The sequence below is a fragment of the Scyliorhinus torazame genome, chromosome 4 (genome assembly GCF_047496885.1).
Source record: "Scyliorhinus torazame isolate Kashiwa2021f chromosome 4, sScyTor2.1, whole genome shotgun sequence".
Taxonomy (NCBI): Eukaryota; Metazoa; Chordata; class Chondrichthyes; order Carcharhiniformes; family Scyliorhinidae; genus Scyliorhinus; species Scyliorhinus torazame.
In genome coordinates this window covers 340,684,518-340,709,416 of record NC_092710.1, presented here as the reverse complement: position 1 = coordinate 340,709,416, position 24,899 = coordinate 340,684,518, and the positions used below count along the sequence as shown (strand labels likewise).

General features: G+C 46.9%; 1 protein-coding gene across 1 annotated transcript in view; it reads left to right on the top strand.

Moving 5' to 3' along the window:
* Nucleotides 1-14,301, top strand: part of LOC140411506 (uncharacterized) — a 102,549-nt gene extending 88,248 nt beyond the window's left edge. The window contains exon 2 of the mRNA XM_072500591.1: nt 12,767-14,301. Within this exon, the coding sequence (XP_072356692.1) occupies nt 12,767-13,329 (563 nt within the window). The 3' untranslated portion in view covers nt 13,330-14,301. The remainder of the gene's footprint in view (nt 1-12,766) is intronic.
* The last annotated feature ends 10,598 nt before the right edge of the window (nt 14,302-24,899 follow it).

The following is a 24,899-nucleotide window of genomic DNA, read 5'->3' as shown; positions in this document are numbered from 1 at the left end:
TGCTACCCTTCTTAAACAGAGGAACAACATTGGCTATTCTCCAGTCCTCCGGGACATCCCCTGAAGACAGCGAGGATCCAAAGATTTCTGTCAAGGCCTCAGCAATTTCCTCTCCAGCCTCCTTCAGTATTCTGGGGTAGATCCCATCAGGCCCTGGGGACTTATCTACCTTAATATTTTTTAAGACACCCAACACCTCGTCTTTTTGGATCACAATGTGACCCAGGCTATCTACACCCCCTTCTCCAGACTCAACATCTACCAATTCCTTCTCTTTGGTGAATACTGATGCAAAGTATTCATTTAGTACCTCGCCCATTTCCTCTGGCTCCGCACATAGATTCCCTTGCCTATCCTTCAGTGGGCCAACCCTTTCCCTGGCTACCCTCTTGCTTTTTATGTACGTGTAAAAAGCCTTGGGATTTTCCTTAACCCTATTTGCCAATGACTTTTCATGACCCCTTCTAGCCCTCCTGACTCCTTGCTTAAGTTCCTTCCTACTTTCCTTATATGCCACACAGGCTTCGTCTGTTCCCAGCCTTTTAGCCCTGACAAATGCCTCCTTTTTCTTTTTGACGAGGCCTACAATATCACTCGTCATCCAAGGTTCCCGAAAATTGCCGTATTTATCTTTCTTCCTCACAGGAACATGCCTGTCCTGTATTCCTTTCAACTGACACTTGAAAGCCTCCCACATGTCAGATGTTGATTTGCCCTCACACATCCGCCCCCAATCTATGTTCTTCAGTTCTCGCCTAATATTGTTATAATCAGCCTTCCCCCAATTTAGCACATTCATCCTCGGACCACTCTTATCCTTGTCCACCAGTACTTTAAAACTTACTGAATTGTGGTCACTGTTACCAAAATGCTCCCCTACTGAAACATCTACCACCTGGCCGGGCTCATTCCCCAATACCAGGTCCAGTACCGCCCCTTCCCTAGTTGGACTGTTTACATATTGTTTTAAGAAGCCCTCCTGGATGCTCCTTACAAACTCCGCCCCGTCTAAGCCCCTGGCACTAAGTGAGTCCCAGTCAATATTGGGGAAGTTGAAGCCTCCCATCACCACAACCCTGTTGTTTTTACTCTTTTCCAAAATCTGTCTACCTATCTGCTCCTCTATCTCCCGCTGGCTGTTGGGAGGCCTGTAGTATACCCCCAACATTGTGACTGCACCCTTCTTATTCCTGATCTCTACCCATATAGCCTCACTGCCCTCTGAGGTGTCCTCTCGCAGTATAGCTGTGATATTCTTCCGAACAAGTAGCGCAACTCCGCCTCCCCTTTTACATCCCCCTCTATCCCGCCTGAAACATCTAAATCCTGGAACGTTTAGCTGCCAATCCTGCCCTTCCCTCAACCAGGTCTCTGTAATGGCAACAACATCATAGTTCCAAGTAGTAATCCAAGCTCTAAGTTCATCTGCCTTACCCGTAATGCTCCTTGCATTAAAACATATGCACTTCAGGCCACCAGACCCGCTGTGTTCAGCAACTTCTCCCCGTCTGCTCTGCCTCAGAGCCACACTGTCCCTATTCCCTAGTTCTCCCTCAATGCTCTCACCTTCTGACCTATTGCTCCCGTGCCCACCCCCCTGCCATACTAGTTTAAACCCTCCCGTGTGACACTAGCAAACCTCGCGGCCAGGATATTTATGCCTCTCCGGTTTAGATGCAACCCGTCCATCTTATACAGGTCACACCTGCCCCGGAAGAGCTCCCAGTGGTCCAGATAACGGAAACCCTCCCTCCTACACCAGCTGTTTAGCCACGTGTTTGTCTGCTCTATCTTCCTATTTCTAGCCTCACTGGCACGTGGCACAGGGAGTAATCCCGAGATTACAACCCTCGAGGTCCTGTCTTTTAACTTTCTGAGGTCCTGTCTTTTAACTTTCTGAGGTCCTGTCTTTTAACTTTCTGAAAATCGCTTATTGTCACAAGTAGGCTTCAAATGAAGTTACTGTGAAAAGCTCCTAGTTCTGGCACCTGTTCGGGGAGGCTGGTACGGGAATTGAACCGTGCTGCTGGCCTGCCTTGGTCTGCTTTCAAAGCCAGCGATTTAGCCCTGTACTAAACAGCCACCCTAATAATAATAATTAATAATCGCTTATTGTCACAAGTAGGCTTCAATTAAGTTATTGTGAAAAGCCCCTAGTCGCCACATTCCGGCACCTGTTCAGGGAGGCTGGTACGGGAATTGAACCCGCGCTGCTGGCCTTGTTCTGCATTACAAGCTAGCTATTTAGCCCACTGTGCTAAACCAGCCTCAGCGCCTAGTACTTGACTCTCCTACCCGAGGAAGGAGCATCTGACTACCCACTCTGTCCATGCCACTCATAATATTGTAGAGCTCTATCAGGTCGCCCCTCAACCTCCGTCGTTCCAGTGAGAACAGACAGAGTTTATCTAACCTCTCCTCATAGCTAATGCCCTCCAAACCAGGCAACATCCTAGTAAACCAGGTGGGCTGCAGAAGGACTTGGACAGGCTAGAGAAGGACTTGGACATGTTAGGAGAGTGGGCAAAGAAGTGGCAGATGGAATACAATGTGGAAAGGTGTGAGGTCATGCACTTTGGAAGGAGAAATGGAGGCATAGACTATTTTCTAAATGGAGAAATGCTCAGGAAATGAGAAGCACAAAGGGACTTGGGAGTCCTTGTTCACGATTCTCTTAAGGTTAACGTGCAGGCTCAGTCGGTAGTTAGGAAGGCAAATGCAATGTAAGCATTCATGTTGAGAGGACTAGAATACAAGACCAGGGATGTACTTCTGATGAGGTCAGAGCGGGCAGGGATTGAGAGATTTGGAGATCTCTTTATTGAGGAGGGTTTCCCGAGCTTGGATGAGCTAGAGGAGGAGTTTGAGTTGCCAGGGGGAATAGGTTACAGTACTTACAAGTGCGGGATTTTGTCCGGAGGCAGGTTCCAGGCTTTCCTCGCCTCCAACTAAGGGGACTACAGGATAAGGTAATGTCAAAAACAGGGGTCGGGGAATGTCTCAGAAATATATAAGGAACTGATGGAGTGGGAAGGGGTTCCAATAGGGGAGGTGAAGAGGAAATGGGAGGAAGAGTTGGGAGGGGAGTTGGAAGTCGGGTTATGGAAGGAGGCCCTGAGGAGAGTCGATGCATCCTCGTCATGTGCCAGGCTGAGCCTGATCCAGTTCAAGGTGGTCTACAGGATTCATATGACTGTGGCCCAGATGAGTAGCTCTTTTGAGGAGGTGGAGAACAGGTCTGGGCGGTGTCCAAGGCTGAGGGGATTTTCAAATGTTTTGTCAGAGATCCTGGAAGGGAGGGTGACTCCAAGTCCAGAGTTGGCAATATTTGGAGTGTTGGAAGATCCGGGAGCCCGGGGGGGGTTTGAGGCCGAAGTTTTGGCCTTTGGCTCCCTGGTGGCCCGGAGACGGATTTTGTTGGGATGGAGGGACTAGGAGCCTCCAAAGTCGGGTGTTTTGGTCAGTGACATGGCAGGGTTTCTTAGGCTAGAGAAAATTAAGTTTGCCTTAAGGGTTCACTACAGCGGTCCGCTCGGAGGTGGCAGACCTCTTCAAGCAAAATTGACCGTCAGCAGGTTGGGGGGGGGGGGGGGGGGGGGGGGGGAATGGAAGTGACGAATAAGGGTTGGGAATCTAATGTATGGGTAGTTAGGGTCTATGTTTGGGGGAGGGGGTTGGGTATGTTATTGTGGGGTGTTTGTGTGTGTTGGATCTCTGTTTAAAATGTTAAAAATATAAATGCCTCAATAAAATATTTTCTTTACAGAAAGTACTTCTGAGGCTATATAAGGCTCTGGTCAGACCCCATTTGGAGTATTGTGAGCAGTTTTGGGCCCTGCATCTAAGGAAAGATGTGCTGGCCTTGGAAAGGGTCCAGAGGAGGTTCACAAGAATGATCCCTAGAATGAACAGCTAGTCATATGAGGAACGGTTGAGGACTCTGGGTCTGTACTCATTGGAGTTTAGAAGGATGAGGGGGGATCTTATTGAAACTTACAGGATACTGCGAGGCCTGGATAGAGTGGACATGGAGAGGATGTTTCCACTTGTAGGAAAAGCTAGAAGCAGAGGACATAATCTCAGACTACAGGGACAATCCTTTAAAACAGAGATGGGGAGCAATTCTTCGGCCAGAAGGTGATGAATCTGTGGAACTCTTTGCCGCAGAAGCCTGTGGAGGCGGAATCACTGAGTGTCTTTAAGACAGAGATAGATAGTTTCTTGATTTATAAGGGGATCAGGGGTTATGGGGAGAAGGCCGGAGAATGGGGATGAGAAAAATATCAGCCATGATTGAATGGCGGAGCAGACTCGATGGGCCGAGTGGCCTAATTCTGCTCCTATGTCTTATGGTCCTGTGGTCTGAACCGCTTCTGTACCCTCTCCAAAGCGTCCATATCCATCTGGTAGTGTGGCGACCAGAATTGTACACAATATTCTAAATGAGGCCTAACTAAGGGTCTGTACAGCTGCAACATGACTTGCCAATTTTTATATTCAATGCCCCGACCGATGAAGGCCAGCATGTCGTATGCCTTCTTGACTATCTTATTCACATGCGTTGCTACTTTCCATGATCGGTGGACATGCACGCCTAGATCTCTATGCCTGTCAACATTCGCAAGAGTTCGACCATTAACTGTGTCATTCCTACAAGCATTGGACCTTCCAAAGTGCATTACCTCACATTTGTCCGGTTTAAACTCCATCTGTCATTTCTCCGCCCAAGACTCCAACCAGTTTATATCCTGCTGTATCCTCTGACAATCCTCTTCACTATCCGCAACTCCACCAATTTTTGTGTCGACTGTGAACTTACTAATCAGACCAGCTCCATTTTCTTTCAAATCATTCATTCCAAAACCCCCGAACTGATTCCTGTGGAACACTGCTCGTCACAGCCTTCCATTCAGAAAAGCACCCTTCTACTGCTACCCTCTGTCTTCTGTACCCAAGCCAGTTCTGTAATCCAACTTGCTAGCTCTCCTCTGATCCCACGTGACTTCACCTTTTGTATCAGTCTACCATGAGGTATCTTGTCAAAGGCTTTACTGAAGTCCATGTATACAACATCTTCTGCCTCTCCCTCATCTATCATCTTTGTCACTTCCTCGAAAAACTCAATCAAATTAGTGAGGCATGACCTTCCCTTCACAAAACCATGCTGTCCATCACTAATAAGTCCATTTGTTTCCAAATGTGAGTAAATCCTATCTCTAAGAATCTTTTCTAATAATTTCCCTACCATTGATATAAGGCTCACCGGCCTATAATTTCCTGGATTATCCCTATTACCCTTCTTAAACAATGGAACAACATTGGCTACTCTCCAGTCCTCTGGAACATCAAGGCTCCAGCAATTTTCTCATTTGCCTCCCTCGGTACTCTGGAGTAGATCCCATTAGGCCCTGGAGACTTATCTATTTTAATGCTTTTTAAGATGCCCAACACCTCCTCTTTATTAATATCAACATGACTCAGAATATCTACACACTCTACCCTATACTCCTCATCCACCAAGTCCTCTTTGGTGAATACTGAGGCAAAGTATTCATTTAGTATCTCGCACATTTCCTCTGTAGCTAACTTATCGACACAGGGGTAGCAGCTTGGTGACTTAGTCTACTTTCTACTTCCAGTTTCTAGTAAATAGTCCAAAAGTAAGTTTACGGTATGAAAGGGTAGCTTGACTGCGTGGAATGTCCAACCTATGGCGTGTGGAGAGTTGTGGACACTTCATGTAGCCTAGACGAGCAGGTGAAGGAGGTGTCACCAGCCACAAAAACTTCAGCTCCAGGTTTTGGATCTCTAAACCCTGGCCCATTACAATATCCACATTCAGCAACAATATCGATGATACGATCCACACTCCTCTGGATCCTCATCCTTCTTCAAAAGAAGTGAAATTGGTGCCTGTGTCAAGGTGGGCAGGAGCTCCCCCTTGCCAGCAGACTCATTAAACATCTCCACTAAATGGGCCCAGTTCTGTAACATAGAATCATAGCATTCACAGTGCAGAAGGAGACCATTTGGCCCATCGAGTCTGCACAGGCTCTTGCAAAGAGCACCCTACCCAAGCCCATACCTCCACCCTATCCCAGTAACCCCTCCTAACACTAAGGGCAATTTTATCATGGCCAATTCACCTAACCTGCACATCTTTGGACTGTGGGAGGAAACCGGAGCACCCGGAGGAAACCCACGCACACACGGGGAGAGCGTGCAGACTCCGCACAGACGGTGACCCAAGTCGGGAATCGAACCTGGGACCCTGGAGCTGTGAAGCAATTGTGCTAACCACTATGCTACCTTGATTCAAGCAGCAGCTAGAATCACTGTGGTGCATCTGCAATGCTGAGGACTACACGGACAGCATGTTTAGGGAGGTGATCATACTACAGGAGCATATGGCAGAGATGGTATGGTTGACCATCAGAATGTAGTCAAGCAGGTAGTGAGTCTATCTCGTTCAAAAACTGTTTTCCATTTTGGATGCCATTAAGGGCAATGGTTCCTTAGGGGACCAAGGGCCTTGTCTGGGCACCACACTGGCTCAACTGCATGGTCAGAAAGGAAGAGGAATAGTGGGAGGGAATAGATAGTTAGCGGAACAGACGGGCTTTTGTGGCCATAGACCTGACTCCAGGATGGTATGCTGCCTCCCTAGTGCCAGGGTCAAGGATGTCACAGAGTGGCTGCAGGACATTAAGGGGAGGCTGAACAGCCACAGGTCTTCGTTCATATTGGTACCAACAACATAGGTAGAAGAGTGATGTGGTCATGAAAGCAGATTTTAGGGAGCTCAGCAAGACATTAGAAAGCAGGACCTCAGAGGTAGTAATATCACCAGTGCCAGGGGTGGCACAGTGGTTAACACTGCTGCCTGCACATGCTCCCCATGTATGCGTGGGTTTCACCCCCACAACCCAAAGTTGTGCAGGGTAGGTGCCCTGCTAAATTGCCCCTTAATTGGAAAAAAATGAATTGAGTACTCTAAATTTAAAAAAAAACACTGCTGCCTCCCAGGGCCAGGGACCCGAGTTTGATTTCAACCTTGGGTGACTCCATGTGGCGTTGCACTTTCTCCCCATGTCTGCGTGGTTTCCTTCAGGTGAGGAGGATTGGCCATGCTAAATTGTCCCTTAGTGTGCAAAGGTGTGCAGTTTAGTTGAGGTTATGGGGTTACGGGGATGTGACGGGGAAGTGGGCCGAGGGAGGGTGCTCTTTCAGAGGGTCGATGCAAACTCGATAGGTTGAATGGCCTCCTTCTGCAATGTAGGAATTCAATGTCCTGATGAGCATAGAAATTAGGTTAGTGGAGATGAAGGTTTGGCTGAAGAGATGGCGTAGAAGGGAGGGATTCAGATTCCTGGGACATTGGGACCGATTCTGGGGGAGGTGGGACCTGTACAAGCCAGACGATACTCTTGCTGGGATGTTTGCTAACGTAGGGGAGGGTTTAAACTACTTTGGCAGGGGTTTGGGACCAGCTGGGACAAAATCAGAAATGGTAATTGAAGGCAGAAAATCAGTGACTGAGTCTTGTAGGCAGGAGAAACAAAACATAGAAAATTTCAAAAAAAAGAGTTTGGCAGTGCTAAAGGGGTTCTGGTGGTATCCGCTGGAGTTGTGAGGGTGGGTGTGTCAGCTGACATATTTATGATGAGAAAATTGGGAAGATTATAATGGAATGTAAGAGTGAGAGTTTCTGGTATAGAGCTATGCCATTATCTCTTGGAAGTATGCTTGTTACCCAAGGACTGGTGTACAAAGGAATTCTTTCACCCTCAAAGAGATTTGGGTCGATCCCTAAAGTCGCACTTGCTGGAGTGCTTGGTTTTGTGATTGGAAAAGCCTCTTATATGGGAGCATGCCGTAAAAAGTTTCAAAATGCAGGATTTCCCCCTTGTGGGGATGAATTTTCTCATGGGTTTAGAAACTTCCCCTTCAGTAAATGCCATTGTGGTTATGACCATGGTGAAGGTAAAAATTAATCTCTTGGACAGCCAGATCATTGGAATAAACCTCAGCAGCCAGCACAGGACCCTACTGACACCAGTAGAAGACACACATTTCACACCAGTAGAGGGGAACCAATGTACTATTAAGATTGAGGTAGTTTCAGTTCATAGAATCCATGAAGAATAAATACCTCACTGTGTCTGCAACTTGGTGTAGAAATTCTGCAGTGTCACTCTATTATATTCTGAACCATAATTACTTTTAATACTTGAAATGTTTATCATTGTTCTAAATAATGAAAGGAAAGGATGATGTAATAGGGTCAGTTAGACAAATTTAAGCAGTATGTGTAACATTTGTTCTCCATTACTAACAAATTAAATATACTACAGAACTTCAAAAAAAAAGGGTAAGTGCTTCAAAGTAAGGAGTATAAATAAAGCAGCTGAACTGAGGGCCCAGATAGAAAGTTGGCTGAATGATATCATAGCTATTAAGAGAAATAAGACTTAAAGAAGGACAGGAATGGCAGCTCAGCATTCCTACAGGACTTTCAGAAATGAAAGAGAGGGCTGTAGCAATTCCAGCTGTGAGGGCATGTTAGGATCATCAATTGAGGGCACATAGATTGAGGTTCGGAATCAAAAACGGGGCAGTCACACTACAGTACTATAGACCGCCAAACAGTTAGAGGGAGATAGAAGAGCAAATCTGTGAAAATTGCAGAAACAATAATCGAGAAATTTAACTACCACAATATTAACTGGGATAGTGTGGTGATTGTCCCTTTAATGACAACACAGCAGAAGAGGATCACCTGGCTTGGCAGACCATTTGGGACTGAGTGGGGAAATTACCCCAGGGGTGGAGTCCTCTCTCTCAGGCAGAAGACCTGTAGAAAACATACAGAGACTGGGGCAGTCCTGGGTTTCTAGAACTAACTGTTCTTTAATTTGTGGGACTTGTTTTCTTCCCCATTACTCTATGGTTCTCAAGCAATCATAGATTCCATACAGTATAGACAGAAGCCATTCGGCCCATCAAGTCTACATGGACCCTCCGGATGAGCACCCTACCTAGGCCCACTGTCCTGTCCCATCACTGGTACCCCACCTGTCATGGGAATCATAATAAAGACAAATTCCTCGAGGTGCGATTTAAGGAAATTTATTGACACAAGTATATTTGTGGAGAGAGAGTGTTCCAGCTGCAAAAGCTAGTACACTGCACTCTGAGTTATGCAGTCGAAAACCATTATATTTATAGTGTGAAATAAACAACTTTGAAGAGATAAAGCTTGGGAACATACGCAAGAGGAAATATGAATGTTTTGCCCTTGGTTTAAAAACAATTCGAGTACGCATTTTGTTGTCCTTCGGAAGAACAACTTATTATCATAATAAGGCCAGTACCACATACTAAGCAGTATTTAGTTTACATTACTTGACTTACTTATTTTCGCTCAAAAGCAGTGTTAAAATATAGTCAATATTCCCAGCATGCTTCTAAATTGGTAATTCATTAACTTCCCTTCCACACCACCTAACCTACACATCTTTTAACGTTCTATTTCTGCTTCTAGCCGAGCCGAGAACTGCTTCCTTTATGAAAACCATCTTTATCTATGGAGGAAAGCCTTGTAGACACGAGGAAAACGTGCAAACTCCACAGTCACTCAAGGCTGGAATTGAACCCGGGTCTCTGGCGCTGTGAGGAGTTTTGAGAATTTATGACATGAAAAGCTAACAAATATAAAGAAGATTAGCACTGCTGCCTCACAGTGCCCGGGATCCGGCTTCAATTCCAGCTTTGGTTCGCTGTCTGTGTGGAGTTTTCAGTTTCTCCCCTTGTCTGCATGGATTTCCTCCGGGTGCTCCAGTTTCCTCCCACAGTCTAAAGATGTGCGGGTTAGGTGGATTGGCCATGATAAATTGCCTCTTAGTATTAAGGGATGTGCAGGATAGGTTACGGGGTTAGGGTGGGATGGACAGGGGAGTGGACATGGTCAGGTGCTCTTTCAAAGTGTCGGTGCAGACTCGATGGGCTGAATGGCCTCCTCCTACATGATTCAATGAGGCAGCATGCTAACCACAGTGCCACCCAGTCCCTCTTTCCATTTGTTTGCTTTTCCCATCGTAAACTCTCAAATCACAATACACAGAGTTTGAATTGAAACCTAAATCCCCATGCATGAAAACACCTTTATTTAACTTTGATCGATTGGGGAATGTTACTTAAAAGGGATGACCATGGATAGACAATGGCAAACATTTAAGAGCGCATGGGGGAAACTGCAACAATTGTTTATTCCTGTCTGCACAAAAGTAAAACGGTAAGGTGGCCAATACATGGCTTACAAGGGAAATTAGAGATGGTATTCGATCCAAGGAAGATTCATACAAATTGGCCAAGAAAATCAACAGGATTGGGAGCAGTTTAGAATTCAGCAAAGAAGGACAAAGGGATTGATGAAGATGGGGAAAATTGAGTACGAGAGTAAGCTTGCAGGGAACATAAAAACGGATTGTAAAAGTTTCTATAGGTACGTGTAATGAAAAAGATTCATGAAGACACAGCCCTTCAGTCAGAAACGGGGGAATGCATAATAGGGGGCAATGAAATGGCTGAGCAACTAAATACATAATTTGGTTCTGTCATCACAAATAAGGACAAATCAGATACCAGAAATGTTGGGGAATGCAGTGTTTAGTGAGAGGGAGGAACTGAAGGAGATAATATTAGTAGAAAAATGGTGTTGGGGAAAATGATGAGATTGATGGTTGATAAATCCCCAGGGCCTGATAATCTACATCCCAGAGCACTTAAAGAAGTGGCTCCAGAAATAGTGGATGCATTGGTGGTCATCGTCCCGGATTCTTTAGACTGTGGAACAGTTCCTACAAATTGGAGGGTAGCTAATGTAACTCCACTCTTTAAAAAGGGAGGTAGAAAGAAAACAGGGAATTATAGACCAGTAAGCCTAACGTAGGGCTGAGCACTTAGAAAACAGTGGCAGAATCGGACAGAGTCAGTGTGGATTTATCAAGGGAAAATCATGCTTGACAATATATATTAATGATTTAGATGGGGGAACAAAATGTAACAGCTCCAAATTTGCAAATTTGGGTGGGAGGGCGAGCTGTAAGAAAGATGCAGACATCCTTCATTGTGATTTGGACAAGTTGAGTGAGTGGGCAAATGAATGGCAAATGCAGTATAATTTGGGTAAATGTGAGGTTATCCACTTTGGTAGCAAAAGCAATAAGGCAAACTATTATCTGAATGGCCATAAATTAAGAGAAGCAGGGCAGCACGGTGGCGCAGTGGGTTAGCAGTGCTGCCTCACAGCGCCGAGATCCCAGGTTCGATCACGGCTCTGGGTCACTGCCGTGTGGAGTTTGCACATTCTCCCCATGTTTGCGAGGGTTTCACCCCACAACCCAAAGATGTGCAGGCTAGTTGGATTGGCCATGCTAAATTGCCCCTTAATTGGAAAAAAATTAATTGGGTACTCTAAATTTATAAAAATAAATTAGGAGAGGTGAATGTACAGCGAGACCTGGATGTCCTCATATACCAGTCACTGAAGCTAAGCATGCAGGTACAGCAGGTGGTAAAGAAGGCAAATGGTATGCTGTCCTTCATTGCGAGGGGATTTGAATTCCTGGAATCTATAGAATGCCCTTTAGGACCATGGTACTACTGAGCCACTATTGGTGATGGAAATTGAAGTGCCCCACTCAAAGTACATTCTGTGCCCTTACCACCCTCTGTGCTTCTTCCAAGTGGTGTTCAACATGGAGGAGTGCTGGTTCATCAACTGTGGGGGGTCGGTAAATGGTAATGTGCAGGGCATTTCTATGCCAATGTTTGGCCTGGTGCCATAAAACTTCATCAGACTTCATGGGGTCCAGTGTCAAGCGTAATTTGCTGCTGTTAATTTTAACACATTTAGATTACCCAATTATTAGTTTTTTTCCAATTAAGGGGCGATTTAGTGTGGTCAATCCACCTAACCTGCACATCTTTGGGTTGTGGGGGTGAAACCCACGCTGACATGGGGAGAATGTGCAAACTCCACACTGACAGGCTGGGATTCGAACCTGGGTCCTCAGTGTGCCAAATGCTGCCCCAATTGCTGCTGTTTATGATGTTGAAGTAGTTTGGGTTATTCATGAAGCCTTCTCAACCTTGCCCCTCACTTGCAGTTAAATCAACCATGATGTGGAGATGCCGGCGTTGGACTGGGGTGAGCACAGTGAGAAGTCTTACAACACCAGGTTAAAGTCCAACAGGTTTGTTTCGATGTCACTAACTTTCGGAGCGCTGCTCCTTCCTCAGGTGAATCCTGAGGAAGGAGCAGCGCTCCGAAAGCTAGTGACATCGAAACAAACCTGTTGGACTTTAACCTGGTGTTGTAAGACTTCGTACTGAGTTAAATCAACAGCAGCCAACTCTCCCCTCAAGGTAGAAAGCAGCCTATGGTCATGTGGGACTATGGCGGCTTTTACTTCAGGAAGAGGCGGGGCCTGATCCGGACAGACATATGAGCACAGTTAATGTTCAAATATAATGTGTATTATTAAAAAAAACTTTTATACAGTTGTATTGGGTGTGAAATGAATGATTTTCCTTCTGAAGCCTTTTGTTCTTTTCGCCTGATTGGAGCCGCTTCCATTGTTCCGATTGAGAACGAAAGGGGGCGAGAGAGACAAAAGAGAGAAGCGGCCATCTTGCCATGGAGTCATTCAAATGAGGCAATTTCCGCTCTCTGCTTCCTCTTTGTCTGTTTGTGTGGAGTGAGCGGCGCCATTCTCCACTCCTGCAGCTTCACACACTCAAGTGCGCAGCAAACCCGCCACCATGACTGAAGATGGAAAGTTGTTCGTCGGCGGCCTCAACTTCGACACCGACGAGCAGAGCCTGGAAGATGTTTTCTCCAAGTACGGGCAGATCGCTGAGGTGAGAGTGATTAAAGACAAAGACACCATGACGTCCCGCGGTTTCGGCTTCATCACTTTCGAGAACCCCGACGACGCCAAGGACGCGCTGCAGGCGATGAACGGAAAATCCCTGGACGGGCGGCAGATCCGGGTGGGCCACGCCGAGAAAAAGTCGGGCGGCGGCGGCGGTTACGGAGGAAGTCGGGGCGGCGGCGGCTACGGACGCGGCAGCTACAGCGGCGGCTACGGCAGCGGCAGCAGGAGAGGAGGCGGCGGCTGGGATAGGGACAGGAGCAGCGGAAACCGGTACGATTCGGGAGACCGGGACAGCTACTCGGGTGGGTACAAGAGCCAAGGTGGATACTACGGCGGCGGTGGTGGTGGTGGGAGTTATGGAAGCCGCTCGTACAGGGACTATGACTAATCAAATGTAGAGAAGCATTTCTGCCAGATTCAGGATCAACCTCCCACCTTGTTCACAAAATGGCTCTTGGAACCGCAGAAAGCAGTATCTGATGAAATTTGATTTGCCTGTTATGTTAAAATGCTAGAAAACCATTTTCACCATTGTCATGATTAATCTTGTTACCTGTTGTTTAGTCTGGAGTACTGCCTTATGTCGGGGCTTTCGACTCAATCTCAAATACCATGTTTTCTATATTCTTTTAAAAATAAGACCGTTGGTCATTTGGACGTTATCCTGGCGACTTAAATCGCCAGAGTCTCCTTTTGTCAGCTCCTTTTGGAATTTGTCGAAATCGTTTTGCTTTCTGGTGAGATTTTTCCACAATTCCATGCGGTGCAAAGAATGAAAGAGCGGAAAAGCTTCACTCTCTGTCTGGCTGCTCCTTGTACAAAATCTGATCTTTGGAAACGCGGATTGCCATTCTTAACATGACTGGTCTCCCAGAATACCGGCACTCGAGTTATTTTTGTTTTAATCGACCGATTTTCGTTCAATCTGTTAGTCCGGTTCTTGTCTCAATTACCTCGTTATGAGGATTTTTTTTTTTAAAGCAAACATTATGCTTGGTGGCTTTTAATGCATTTGAACATCTTCACGAAAGTGACCAGTTATTTTTTGTGGGGTGGGGAACTTTGTCTCTGAATGTTGCCACCATGTGCTCGAGTGGCGTGAGCCATTTTCCTTGCCACTGAAAAGTAATGAGAGATCCGCCTGCACAACACCCTTTTCATGTAGCTTGTTGGAAGACTCGGAGCAAACTGATCGTGGTCTTTTGTTTTAAAACTGATTTATTGAAAACTGTAATTAAAAAGTCAAATTGCTATTTGTTGTACTTTCATCAGCTGGCACAGCCCTTTGGACAAGCGTTGCCACTGGGAAACCAATCTTTTGTCAGTGGATGTATCTGAATAAAATGCAGCTTCAGGAACACTCGTGACTTGTCTTTGTTATAAATTATTCAACTTGCTTCCAAGGAAATGAATCTGGAGATGTCCTTTTATTCCAAACTTGCTTCCATCATTATTTGATTTCTCAAATTATGTCAATACGGTGTTTGAAGATCATGCTCATGGAAAGTGCCAGGACCGAGGTAAAATGTTGGATGTTTGTGGGGGGCGAAACCGACGAAACAAGGGGAGAATGTGCAAACTCCACCCAGGCAGTGACCCAGAGCCGGGATCGAACCATGGACCTCAATGTCGTGAGGCAGCAGTGCTAAACACTGCGCCACCGTGCTCCCCCCCCCCCCCCCCCAAATGAAGATTTCCCGTCTCTTGCAACCACCTATTTATGTCTGAGATCCTCTCCAGCTCATTGCTCAATAGCAGTCTATGTGACAGTGTTTGGGTCGGCAGCTGAGGGAAAGAAGGAAACTTTTCGAACAAAGTCCCGCACCTACATGTACCACAATTCACTCCTCGGGAGCTGATATTTCTCCTTCAATTCATCCTGCCCTCCACAAACCAACCCCAAATCCTCTCAACCCCCCCCAGCCTACTCTTATAAGTAGTCTATCCCTGCCGGTGCAAAACTATGACTTCCACAGATTATTGGTCATTGACATCCTCTCCCCCCCCCCCCCCCCCCCCCTGGCAAACTCTAAATCCCACCTAAGGTGGTTCCAAATCTTTTAAGGGATGCCACCACCACCAGCCTTGCCATAAACCTGGCTGAAGAGGGTCTGTAACCAGTGCCTCTAAACACACCCTAACAGGAGGCCTCCATTTGCACCCACTCTGACATCCCCCAACCATCATCACTGCTGCACCTTTTCCACAATCGCAGTAATGATTTGGTTTTTTAAATTATGTAAATATTGTACTTGAAGATGATGCTTAAGGAAACTGCCAGGTTTGAGGTAAAATGTTTAATTTTGGTAATGCTATTTAAATTACTTTGAAACAAACTGGTTATTTCTTACCTGACACAATTTGAAACTGCTGATAGCCTTATTGTTTGCAAGAACCGTAGTAATCCTGTATTGTAGCCTTTTTGTCCCATATTTCTCCTTGTGGTAGTGGCTCCTTGTTACAATGGTGATAGTCATTGGTGACTTGTGGTAACTCACCAGTGACCATTGCTCAGTTGTGAACAGTGTAATCACAACCCTCCACAATGTGAGTTCCAGAATTGCACACCATACTCCAGCTGTGGCCTAACCAATGTGTTATACAGTTCTAGCATAACCTCCCTGATCTTTAACTCTATGCCTTGACTAATAAAATAAGTACACCAAATGCCAAAACCACTTTACCCACCTGCCCTGCTATCTTAGTGGACCGGTGTACATGCATACCATGGTCCCTCTGATCCTTCGTACTTCCTTGGGTCCTGTCTTTCATCATGACCCTTGCCTTTTTGTCCTGTGCAGATTATCATAGAATTTCCAGTGCAGAAAGAGGCCATTCGGCCCATCGAGTGCACTGGCTCTTGGAAAGAGCACCTTCCCCAAGGTCCAACACCTCCACCCTATCTCCAAAAACCACACCCAATACTAAGGGCAATTTGTCATGGTCAATCCACCTAACCTGCACATCTTTGGACTGTGGGAGGAAACCCACGCACACATGGGGAGGATGTGCAGACTCCACACAGACAGTGACCCAAGCCGGAATCGAACCTGGGACCCTGGAGCTATGAAGCAATTGTGCTATCCACAATGCTACTGTGCTGCCCTATATTGAATTGCATTTGCCTCCGACCAGCCTGCCTATATCCTCCTGAAATCTAAGGCTATCCTCATTATTTACCATCTCTCAAATTTTCATATCAACTTACTGATCAACCCTCCTACATTTAAGTCTAAATCATTTATATAAACCACAAACAGCAAGACCCCACTGGAGACGAGATAGTTTTTTGATTAATAAGGGACCAAGGGTTATGGGAGAAGGTAGGAGAAGGGGGATGAGAAAATATCAGCCATGATTGAATGGCAGAGCAGACTTAATGGCCTGAGTGGCCTAATTCTGTTCCCCTATGTTTTATGGAGAGCGCTCAGTCAGAAAAACACACCACCTCACCCTCTGCTTCCTGCCACTCAACCAATTCTGGATCCAACTTGCCAAATTTCTGTAGATCCCATGGGCCCTGACCTCCACTATCAGTTTAACATATGGGGCTTTCTTCAAAAGCTTGCCAACACTAACCCTTGCTTTTAGAGTGCCCAATTCATTTTTTCCAGTTTAGTGTGGGGGCGAAACCCACGCAAACAGGGAGAATATGCAAGCTCCACACGGAGTGTGACCCAGAGCCAGGATTGAACCTGGGACCTCAGTGCTGTGAGGCAGCAAGGCTAACCACTGTGCTGCCCTTGGAGCTGATTTCTTGACCCATACACTGTTGGCATGCCAGCCAAGGGTCTATGAAGAAATTGTGGATGGATGGGTGCGTTAGGTGGATTGGCCGTGCTAAATTGCCCCTTCGTGTCCAAAGATGGGCAGGTTAGATGCGGTTACAGGGATAGTGCAGGTGAGTGGGCCTCGATGGGGTGCTCTTTCAGAGAGTCCGTGCAAACTTGATGGGCTGAATGGTCTCTTGAACTGTAGGGCTTCTATGACCTATATATATTTTTTTAAGTCCAAGTAGACTGTCAAATGCATTACCCTCATCCACACACCTGGTCACCTCTTTGAAAAATTCAACAAAGTTGGTCAGACAGGACCTCTAAAACCATGCTGTTCTTGATTAATTCTGTGTCTCAGAATTGTTTCCAATACTTCCTCACCACTGAGGGTAGACTGGCTTGTAGTTTCATGGTTTATCCCTTCTTGAATTAACCTAATGTTCACCTGCACATTTACTGTTGTTGCTGGATACTAATGAGGTGAGGATCCTGATTATTTATCTGCATCCTAGCTAAAATGTATTAACTCGGCCCAACGCATCACACAAGCTTGCCACCCCCACATTGATTCTGTCTATACCTCCCGCTGCCTCAGGAAGGCAGACAGCAATATCAGAGACCCCTCCCACCCAGGCATTGCGATCTTCCAGACCCTTTCATCAGGCAGAAGGTGCAGAGATCTGAAGACTTGTACATCCAGACATAGGAACAGCTTCCCCACAGCTACAAGACTCCTCAACGATTCCCCCTCGGACTGATCTGTTCCCTGTAAGAACGCTATTCACGATGCCCTCTGCTGCTCTTGCTCATGTATTTGCTTTGTTTGACCCCTTGTTCCGCACTGTAACCAATCACTGTTTATCGATGTACCATTTGTCAATATATTCTGTTGATTATTCTTTTGTCTACTATGTATGTACTGTAATCATTCCCTCAGCTGCAGAAAAATACTTTTCACTGTACTTTGATACATGTGACAAATCAAATCAAATTTAGTAGACTAAGAATCAAACATGGGGCCATGGTACTGCTGAATAAATCTACACCAGCGGTAATATTTGTGCCACGGAGATCTAAAACAACAGCTCATTCTAAAGATTAATTTACTTATGGAGGAATATTGAGATTAAAGATTGAGGGTAAAATTGTTGGCAAATCCATTAATTTAGGAAGGAACATGGGAGTAGCTCTTCAAGCTGGTCCACCATTCAATAAAAACATTGCTGATCTGTCTGTGGTCTCAGCTTCAATTTCCTGTCTGCCTCCCATAACCCTCAACTCCCTTGTCTAATATGAATCTGTCAAAAATTCAAAGACCCAGGCAGCACGGTGGCGCAGTGGGTTAGCCCTGATGCCTCAGGGCGCCGAGGTCCCAGGTTCGATCCCGGCTCTGGGTCACTGTCCGTGTGGAGTTTGCACATTCTCCCCATGTTTGTGTGGGTTTCACTCCCGCAACCCAAAGACCCACTGTGCTGTCCAGAGCACCCTACTTAAGCCCACACTTCCACTCTATTCCTGTGACCCACCAACCCCATCTAACCTAAGGGCAATTTAACATGGCCAATCCACCTAACCTGAACATCTTTGGACTGTGGGAGGAAACCGGAGCACCCAGAGGAAACCCACGCAGACACAGGGAGAACGTGCAGACTCCGCACAGACAGTGATTCAAACCTGGGACCCTGTGAAGCCATAGTGCTAACCACTATGCTACAGTGTTGCCCTTGAGAGAAACACTACAAATCTGCAAAGACTAATGATAGGTCAGGTTGAGACTGATTTTTTTAAATATAAATTTAGAGCAGTGTTCTTCAAAGTCGGGGACGCGACCCACGGGCGGGTATCGGGAGGGTTGCGGAGCTGTTGTATGCGGCACTCCTGATGGCGCAAATCCCCACGCAGCAGCCAGCTTTTCATAACGCCGGCTGCAAGTGGCCGCGAACATGTTTAAAAATAAATAAAAGTCGGCCGCATTGCGCATCATCGGGCATGCATGTACAGTGCGGCCGCTATTTTTAAAAATGGTTGCAGCTTTTTGTTTTACGAGTTCTGTCGTGGTTTTTATTAATTTATTTTATTCATTTAATTTTTATTATTTTTATTCATTTTATTTATTTTACAAGTTCGGTGGGGTTTTATTCATTTTTTTCATTTATTTTACTCATTTTATTTATTTTAGTTTTTTTTACAAGTTATTTGATAAAATTTTACAGGCAAAAAATTCAGAACTCTGGACAGATGGAGATTCCATACTTTCCGACACCAGAAGGTTTCACCTTCATCCAACAGGTTCCATTGGAGGAGCGTGTACGAGGGCCAAAGGGACCCAAAACCATTTCCTCCATTTTTGTCAGCAGCAAACAAGGTAAGAGAAAATGGTGGGTCGCGCAGGTCGGCAAAAAAAAGGTTGGTAAAAATGGGTCTCCGGAAAAAAAGTTTGAAGAGCACTGATTTAGTTGTGGGGGGTGAAACCCACGCAAACACGGGGAGAATGTGCAAACTCCACACGGACAATGACCCAGAGCCGGGATCGAACCTGGCACCTCGGCGCTGTGAGACAACAGGGCGAACCCACTGCGCCACCGTGCTGCCCGTTGAGACTGATTTTAAGAACCAGCAAAGATGAATAAAAAAGATAATAGAATATTAGAATAATAGAAAATAAAAAGAAAGCAGAGCAAGAGAGAAAGCGAGCTAAGAAAACTAAGCTTCGACAAGTATTTAAATATGAAAATCGCTTATTGTCACAAGTAGGCTTCAAATGAAGTTACTGTGAAAAGCCCCTAGTTGCCACATTCCGGCGCCTGTTCGGGGAGACTGGTACGGGAATGGAAAACAGAAATTGAGGAGTTGAGCAGTCATTTTGTGTCTGTCTTCACAGTAGAGGTCTTGGAAAACTGTAACCTAGGGTCTTAAAAGTGTGGGCACAAATAGTAGATGCACATTATAATCTTCCAAAATTCCAGATTCTGGGATGGTTCCAATAGATTGGAAAATCGCTAATGTAACACCTTAATTTAAGAAAGGAGGGGGACATAAAGCAGGAGACTAGGCCAGTTAGCCTGTCTGTCATAGCGAAAGTGCTAAAATCCATTATTACAGTTATAGCAGGATACTTGGGTAACCAGGTTTTGATCAGGCAGAGCCAACATGCCTTTGTGAAAGGTAAATGGTATTTAACTAGCCTGTTGAATGTTAAATGTTGAGTGTCAAAGAACTGTAAGATAGGGCAGCACGGTGGTGCAGTGGTTAGCACTGCTGCCTCATGGCGCCGAGGTCCCAGGTTCAATCCTGGCTCTAGGCCACTGTCCGTGTGGAGTTTGCACATTCTCCCCGTGTTTGTGTGGGTTTCACCCCCACAACCCAAAGATGTGCAGGGTAGGTGAATTGGCCACACTAAATTGCCCCTTAATTGGAAAAAATGAATTGGGCACTCTAAATTTATTTAAAAAAACAAAAACTGTAAGATGGTTAATGGGGAACCGGTAAATATGGTGTACTTCGATTTCCAAAAGGCATTTGATAAGGTACAGCATCGAAAATCACCACGCAAGATTACAGCACATGGTGTACAGGGTATTAGCATGGATAAAGGATTGATTAGCTAACAGGAAGTGTTGCTAACTTTTGCCTTAGTTTAATTGCTGTTTTATCACCTTTGCTCTTGAGTCGCCAGGTATCTTTCTGATACGCCACGTGGTTCAAGTCCGAGTAATGATCAATAATCCAATACACCGCTTAGTAAGATTTAAATAAAAGCACATTTATTATACACAGTAATCACTACTCGTGCATAAATTCTACGTCTAGGCTACTTCTACGACTAACGGGCCAATACTTAACTCGGAACTGGCCCACCAGGTCAGGGAAACAAATGGCCTTTCGTTCGGGTTCTGAGCCTGCGGGATTCGAAGTTGGTACAGATTGGTAGCTAGGAGCGCCTATCTCGTAGCGAGCGTTGAAGTAAGACTTACTAGATTTTAGCGATGGCTGGACCGGTCATTGTCAAGGGTTGGTTCGCGTTGCTGAGTGACCCGGTCAAGAAGAGAAGGACGATTTGAACTTGGGCTTGATTCTTATAGTCCCCAGGGGCTTCCCGCCTTTCGGGGCAGACCCTGTGCCTGGTTCCAAGTGATTGGACTTTGTCCCAATCACTTGGTTCGATTTTCTACAATGCTGGAGCGGTTCCCTGATCGATGGGCGGTCCTGAGGTGGTCGTTCACCTCCCATTGTGTAGGCTTCTGCTGGCGCCAAAGAGTCTGGTTTGGCTTTATGTGTCTAAATGTTGCTCATTGTTCCTGGGGATTGCTCATTAATATGCAGATGGCTGGTGTTTTGTTATGCTGATGGTTGCCGGTATCGATCTTGTCTGGCCTTCCCATAGGTAACTTGTGGATTGCCAGATGGATCAATGCTGGATGCTCAACTATTGGGCGGCAGGCAAGCACAGTGGTTAGCACTGTTGCTTCACAACGCCAGGATCCCAGGTTCGATTTCTGGCTTGGGTCACTGTCTGCGGAGTCTGCACGTTCTCCCCGTGTCTGTGTGGGTTTCTTCCAGGTGCTCTGGTTTCCTTCCACAAATCCAGAAGGACGTGTTGTTAGGTAATTTGGACACTCCCTCTGTGTGCCTGAACAGATGCCGGAATGTGGAGACTAGAGGCTTTTCTTTTTAAAAAATTAATTTAGAGTACCCAGCGTGGCCAATCCACCTACTCTGCACATTTCTGGGTTGGGGGGGTGAAACCCACGCAAACACGGGAAGAATGTGCAAACTCCACATGGACAGTGACCCAGAGCCGGGTTGCAAAAATTGGTGGTACAAAGTGTCGGTGACCTGTATGACTTCCTGCGGTTAGAGAAGATAAAGTATGAGTTAAGGGGCTCAGCAGGAGAGTTTGAGGATAGGTGGGGGATGTTTGTGACCGTGTTTGAGGAGCTGTTCGTCGCAGGGGGGGGGGGGGGGGGGGGTGAAAATGGAGAAAAAATGTACAAACTGTATAGTTGATTGTTGGGAAGAATGTTTCCTGGGATGTTTATTTGCTGTAACCTACATTGATACAAGTTTGAATAAAATGCGTTTCAAAAAAAAAGAAAAAAAAGAAAGCTAAAGTGAGCATTGGGTTTTCTCCGGGTGCTCTGATTTCTTCCCACAAGTCCCGAAAGATGTGCTTGTGAGGTGAATTGGACATTCTGAATTCTCCCTCCGTGTACCCGAACAGACGCCGGAGTGTGGCAACTAGGGCATTTTCACAGTAACTTCATTGCAATGTTAATATAAGCCTACATAGATGATTTGGAGTTGGGGACCAAGGGCAATGTGTCCAAGTTTGCAGACAACACTAAGATAAGTGGTAAAGCAAAAAGTGCAGAGGATACTGGAAGTCTGCAGAGGGATTTGGACAGGCTAAGTGAATGGGCTAGGGTCTGGCAGATGGAATACAATGTTGACAAATGTGAGGTTATCCATTTTGGTAAGAATAACGGCAAAAGGGATTATTATTTAAATGATAAAATATTAAAACATGCTGCTGTGCAGAGAGACCTGGGTGTGCTCGTGCATGAGTCGCAGAAAGTTGGTTTTCAGGTGCAACAGGTGATTAAGAAGGCAAATGGAATTTTGTCCTTCATTGCTAGAGGGATGGAGTTTAAGACTAGGGAGGTTATGCTGCAATTGTATAAGGTGTTAGTGAGGCCACACCTGGAGTATTGTGTTCAGTTTTGGTCTCCTTACTTGAGAAAGGACGTACTGGCGCTGGAGGGTGTGCAGAGGAGATTCACTAGGTTAATCCCAGAGCTGAAGGGGTTGGATTACGAGGAGAGGTTGAGTAGACTGGGACTGTACTCGTTGGAATTTAGAAGGATGAGGGGGGATCTTATAGAAACATATAAAATTATGAAGGGAATCGATAGGATAGATGCGGGCAGGTTGTTTCCACTGGCGGGTGAAAGCAAAACTAGGGGGCATAGCCTCAAAATAAGGGGAAGTAGATTTAGGACTGAGTTTAGGAGGAACTTCTTCACCCAAAGGGTGGTGAATCTATGGAATTCCTTGCCCAGTGAAGCAGTAGAGGCTCCTTCATTAAATGTTTTTAAGATAAAGATAGATAGTTTTTTGAAGAATAAAGGGATTAAGGGTTATGGTGTTCGGGCCGGAAAGTGGAGCTGAGTCCACAAAAGATCACCCATGATCTCATTGAATGGCGGAGCAGGCTCGAGGGGCCAGATGGCCTACTCCTGCTCCTAGTTCTTATGTTCTTATGTACTTATGACACTAATAACGATTATTATTATTATGTTTGTCCTCGAACTTGCAATGCTTTTGAAGTTTTGAGGGTCTTTAATCTTTCATTTGCCAGTACTGCCCTGCATATAACTCACATGAACTTTGAATCTTGATTTGCAGTGGCACAATTAATAATCCCATACCTCAAGAAATCATCTTTATAGTGCTTTGTTCCTGCTTTCAGCTTTTTAAATTTATTATTTATTTATTTCAGGCGATGGTATGAGAGGCATTATTCACCCCCCACCCCCAAGAAAGCTCACATCAACAAGCCAGTCACCCCCATAACGCAAGAAATAAGAAAACACAACACAGCCCATCAAGCCTGAGCATAGCACGATCCCAGTAACCAGGTGTCTCAACCAATGAGGATAGGGCCAGAAGATGGCAGCTCGCTGGTACCGTGTCAAGAACTGGAGGGCTGTTTTCAGCTTCTTCATGGGTTGTTCACCAGAGGTCTGGAGTGCACACTAGCATTTTCTGGCAGCTACAAAATGGAGGAGCCTCTCTCGTCCAGGGCACGCAATGTCAGTGTACAGGGCTTGTGACCTCTTGAACGGGGCTCATGACCTCGCTGCCCAGCTTCTGGAGAGAAGACTCCGTAAATATTTTAAAATAATCTGCTCCTGGGTCAGCACGCTGACATCAGGAGGAGGCGGTCTGCCTCGCTGGGCTCCGGGCCTGCACACTGGTGAGAGGGACGCATGCGCAGGACAGCCAACATTCTGAAAGCCGGTCATCACGGGCATTTTTAAAAGACGGTCGCAGTCGTTTGGCACTTCTTCCCACGATTGGGAACACCAGATCGATAGCCCCGCCACCCACCTGCGGGTTGCAACCCTGACTTTGAAAATGATTGGCATACAACAGAAATGTCCCAGCCTGGGACTATCGGGACTCCCGGCCCAGGACTTTCGGGATGCCTGGCCCAGTACTATCGGGACTCCCGGCCCGGTACTATCGGGACTCCTGGCCCGGTACTATCCGGACTCCCGGCCCGGTACTATCCGGACTCCCGGCCCGGGACTGTCGGGACTCCCGGGCCGGGGCTGTCGGGACTCCCGGGCCGGGACAGTCGGGACTCCCGGGCCGGGACAGTCGGGACTCCCGGGCCGGGACAGTCGGGACTCCCGGGCCGGGACAGTCGGGACTCCCGGGTTGGGACTCCCGGGCCGGGGCTGTCGGGACTCCCGGGCCGGGACAATCGGGACTCCCGGGCCGGGGCTATCGGGACTCCCGGGCCGGGGCTGTCGGGATTCCCGGGCCGGGGCTGTCGGGACTCCCGGGCCGGGGCTGTCGGGACTCCCGGGCCGGGGCTATCGGGACTCCCGGGCCGGGGCTGTCGGGACTCCCGGGCCGGGGCTGTGGGGACTCCCAGGCCGGGACAATCGGGACTCCCGGGCCGGGGCTGTCGGGACTCCCGGGCCGGGGCTATCGGGACTCCCGGGCCGGGGCTATCGGGACTCCCGGGCCGGGGCTATCGGGACTCACGGGCCGGGGCTGTCGGGACTCCCGGGCCGGGGCTATCGGGACTCCCGGGCCGGGGCTGTCGGGACTCCCGGGCCGGGGCTGTCGGGACTCCCGGGCCGAGGCTGTCGGGACTCCCGGGCCGGGGCTGTCGGGACTCCCGGGCCGGGGCTATCGGGACTCCCGGGCCGGGACAGTCGGGACTCCCGGGCCGGGGCTATCGGGGCTGTCGGGCCGGGACTATCGGGACTCCCGGCCCCCTACCACAGGAACTTGTTTGTTTATTGTCATGTGTACCAAGGTACAGTGAAAAGTATATTTCTGCGAGCAGCTCAACAGATGATTAAGTACTTGAAAAGAAAAGGAAATAAAATAAAATACATAATCGGGCAACATGAGGTACACAATGTAAAAGAGAGAGGTTACTAAT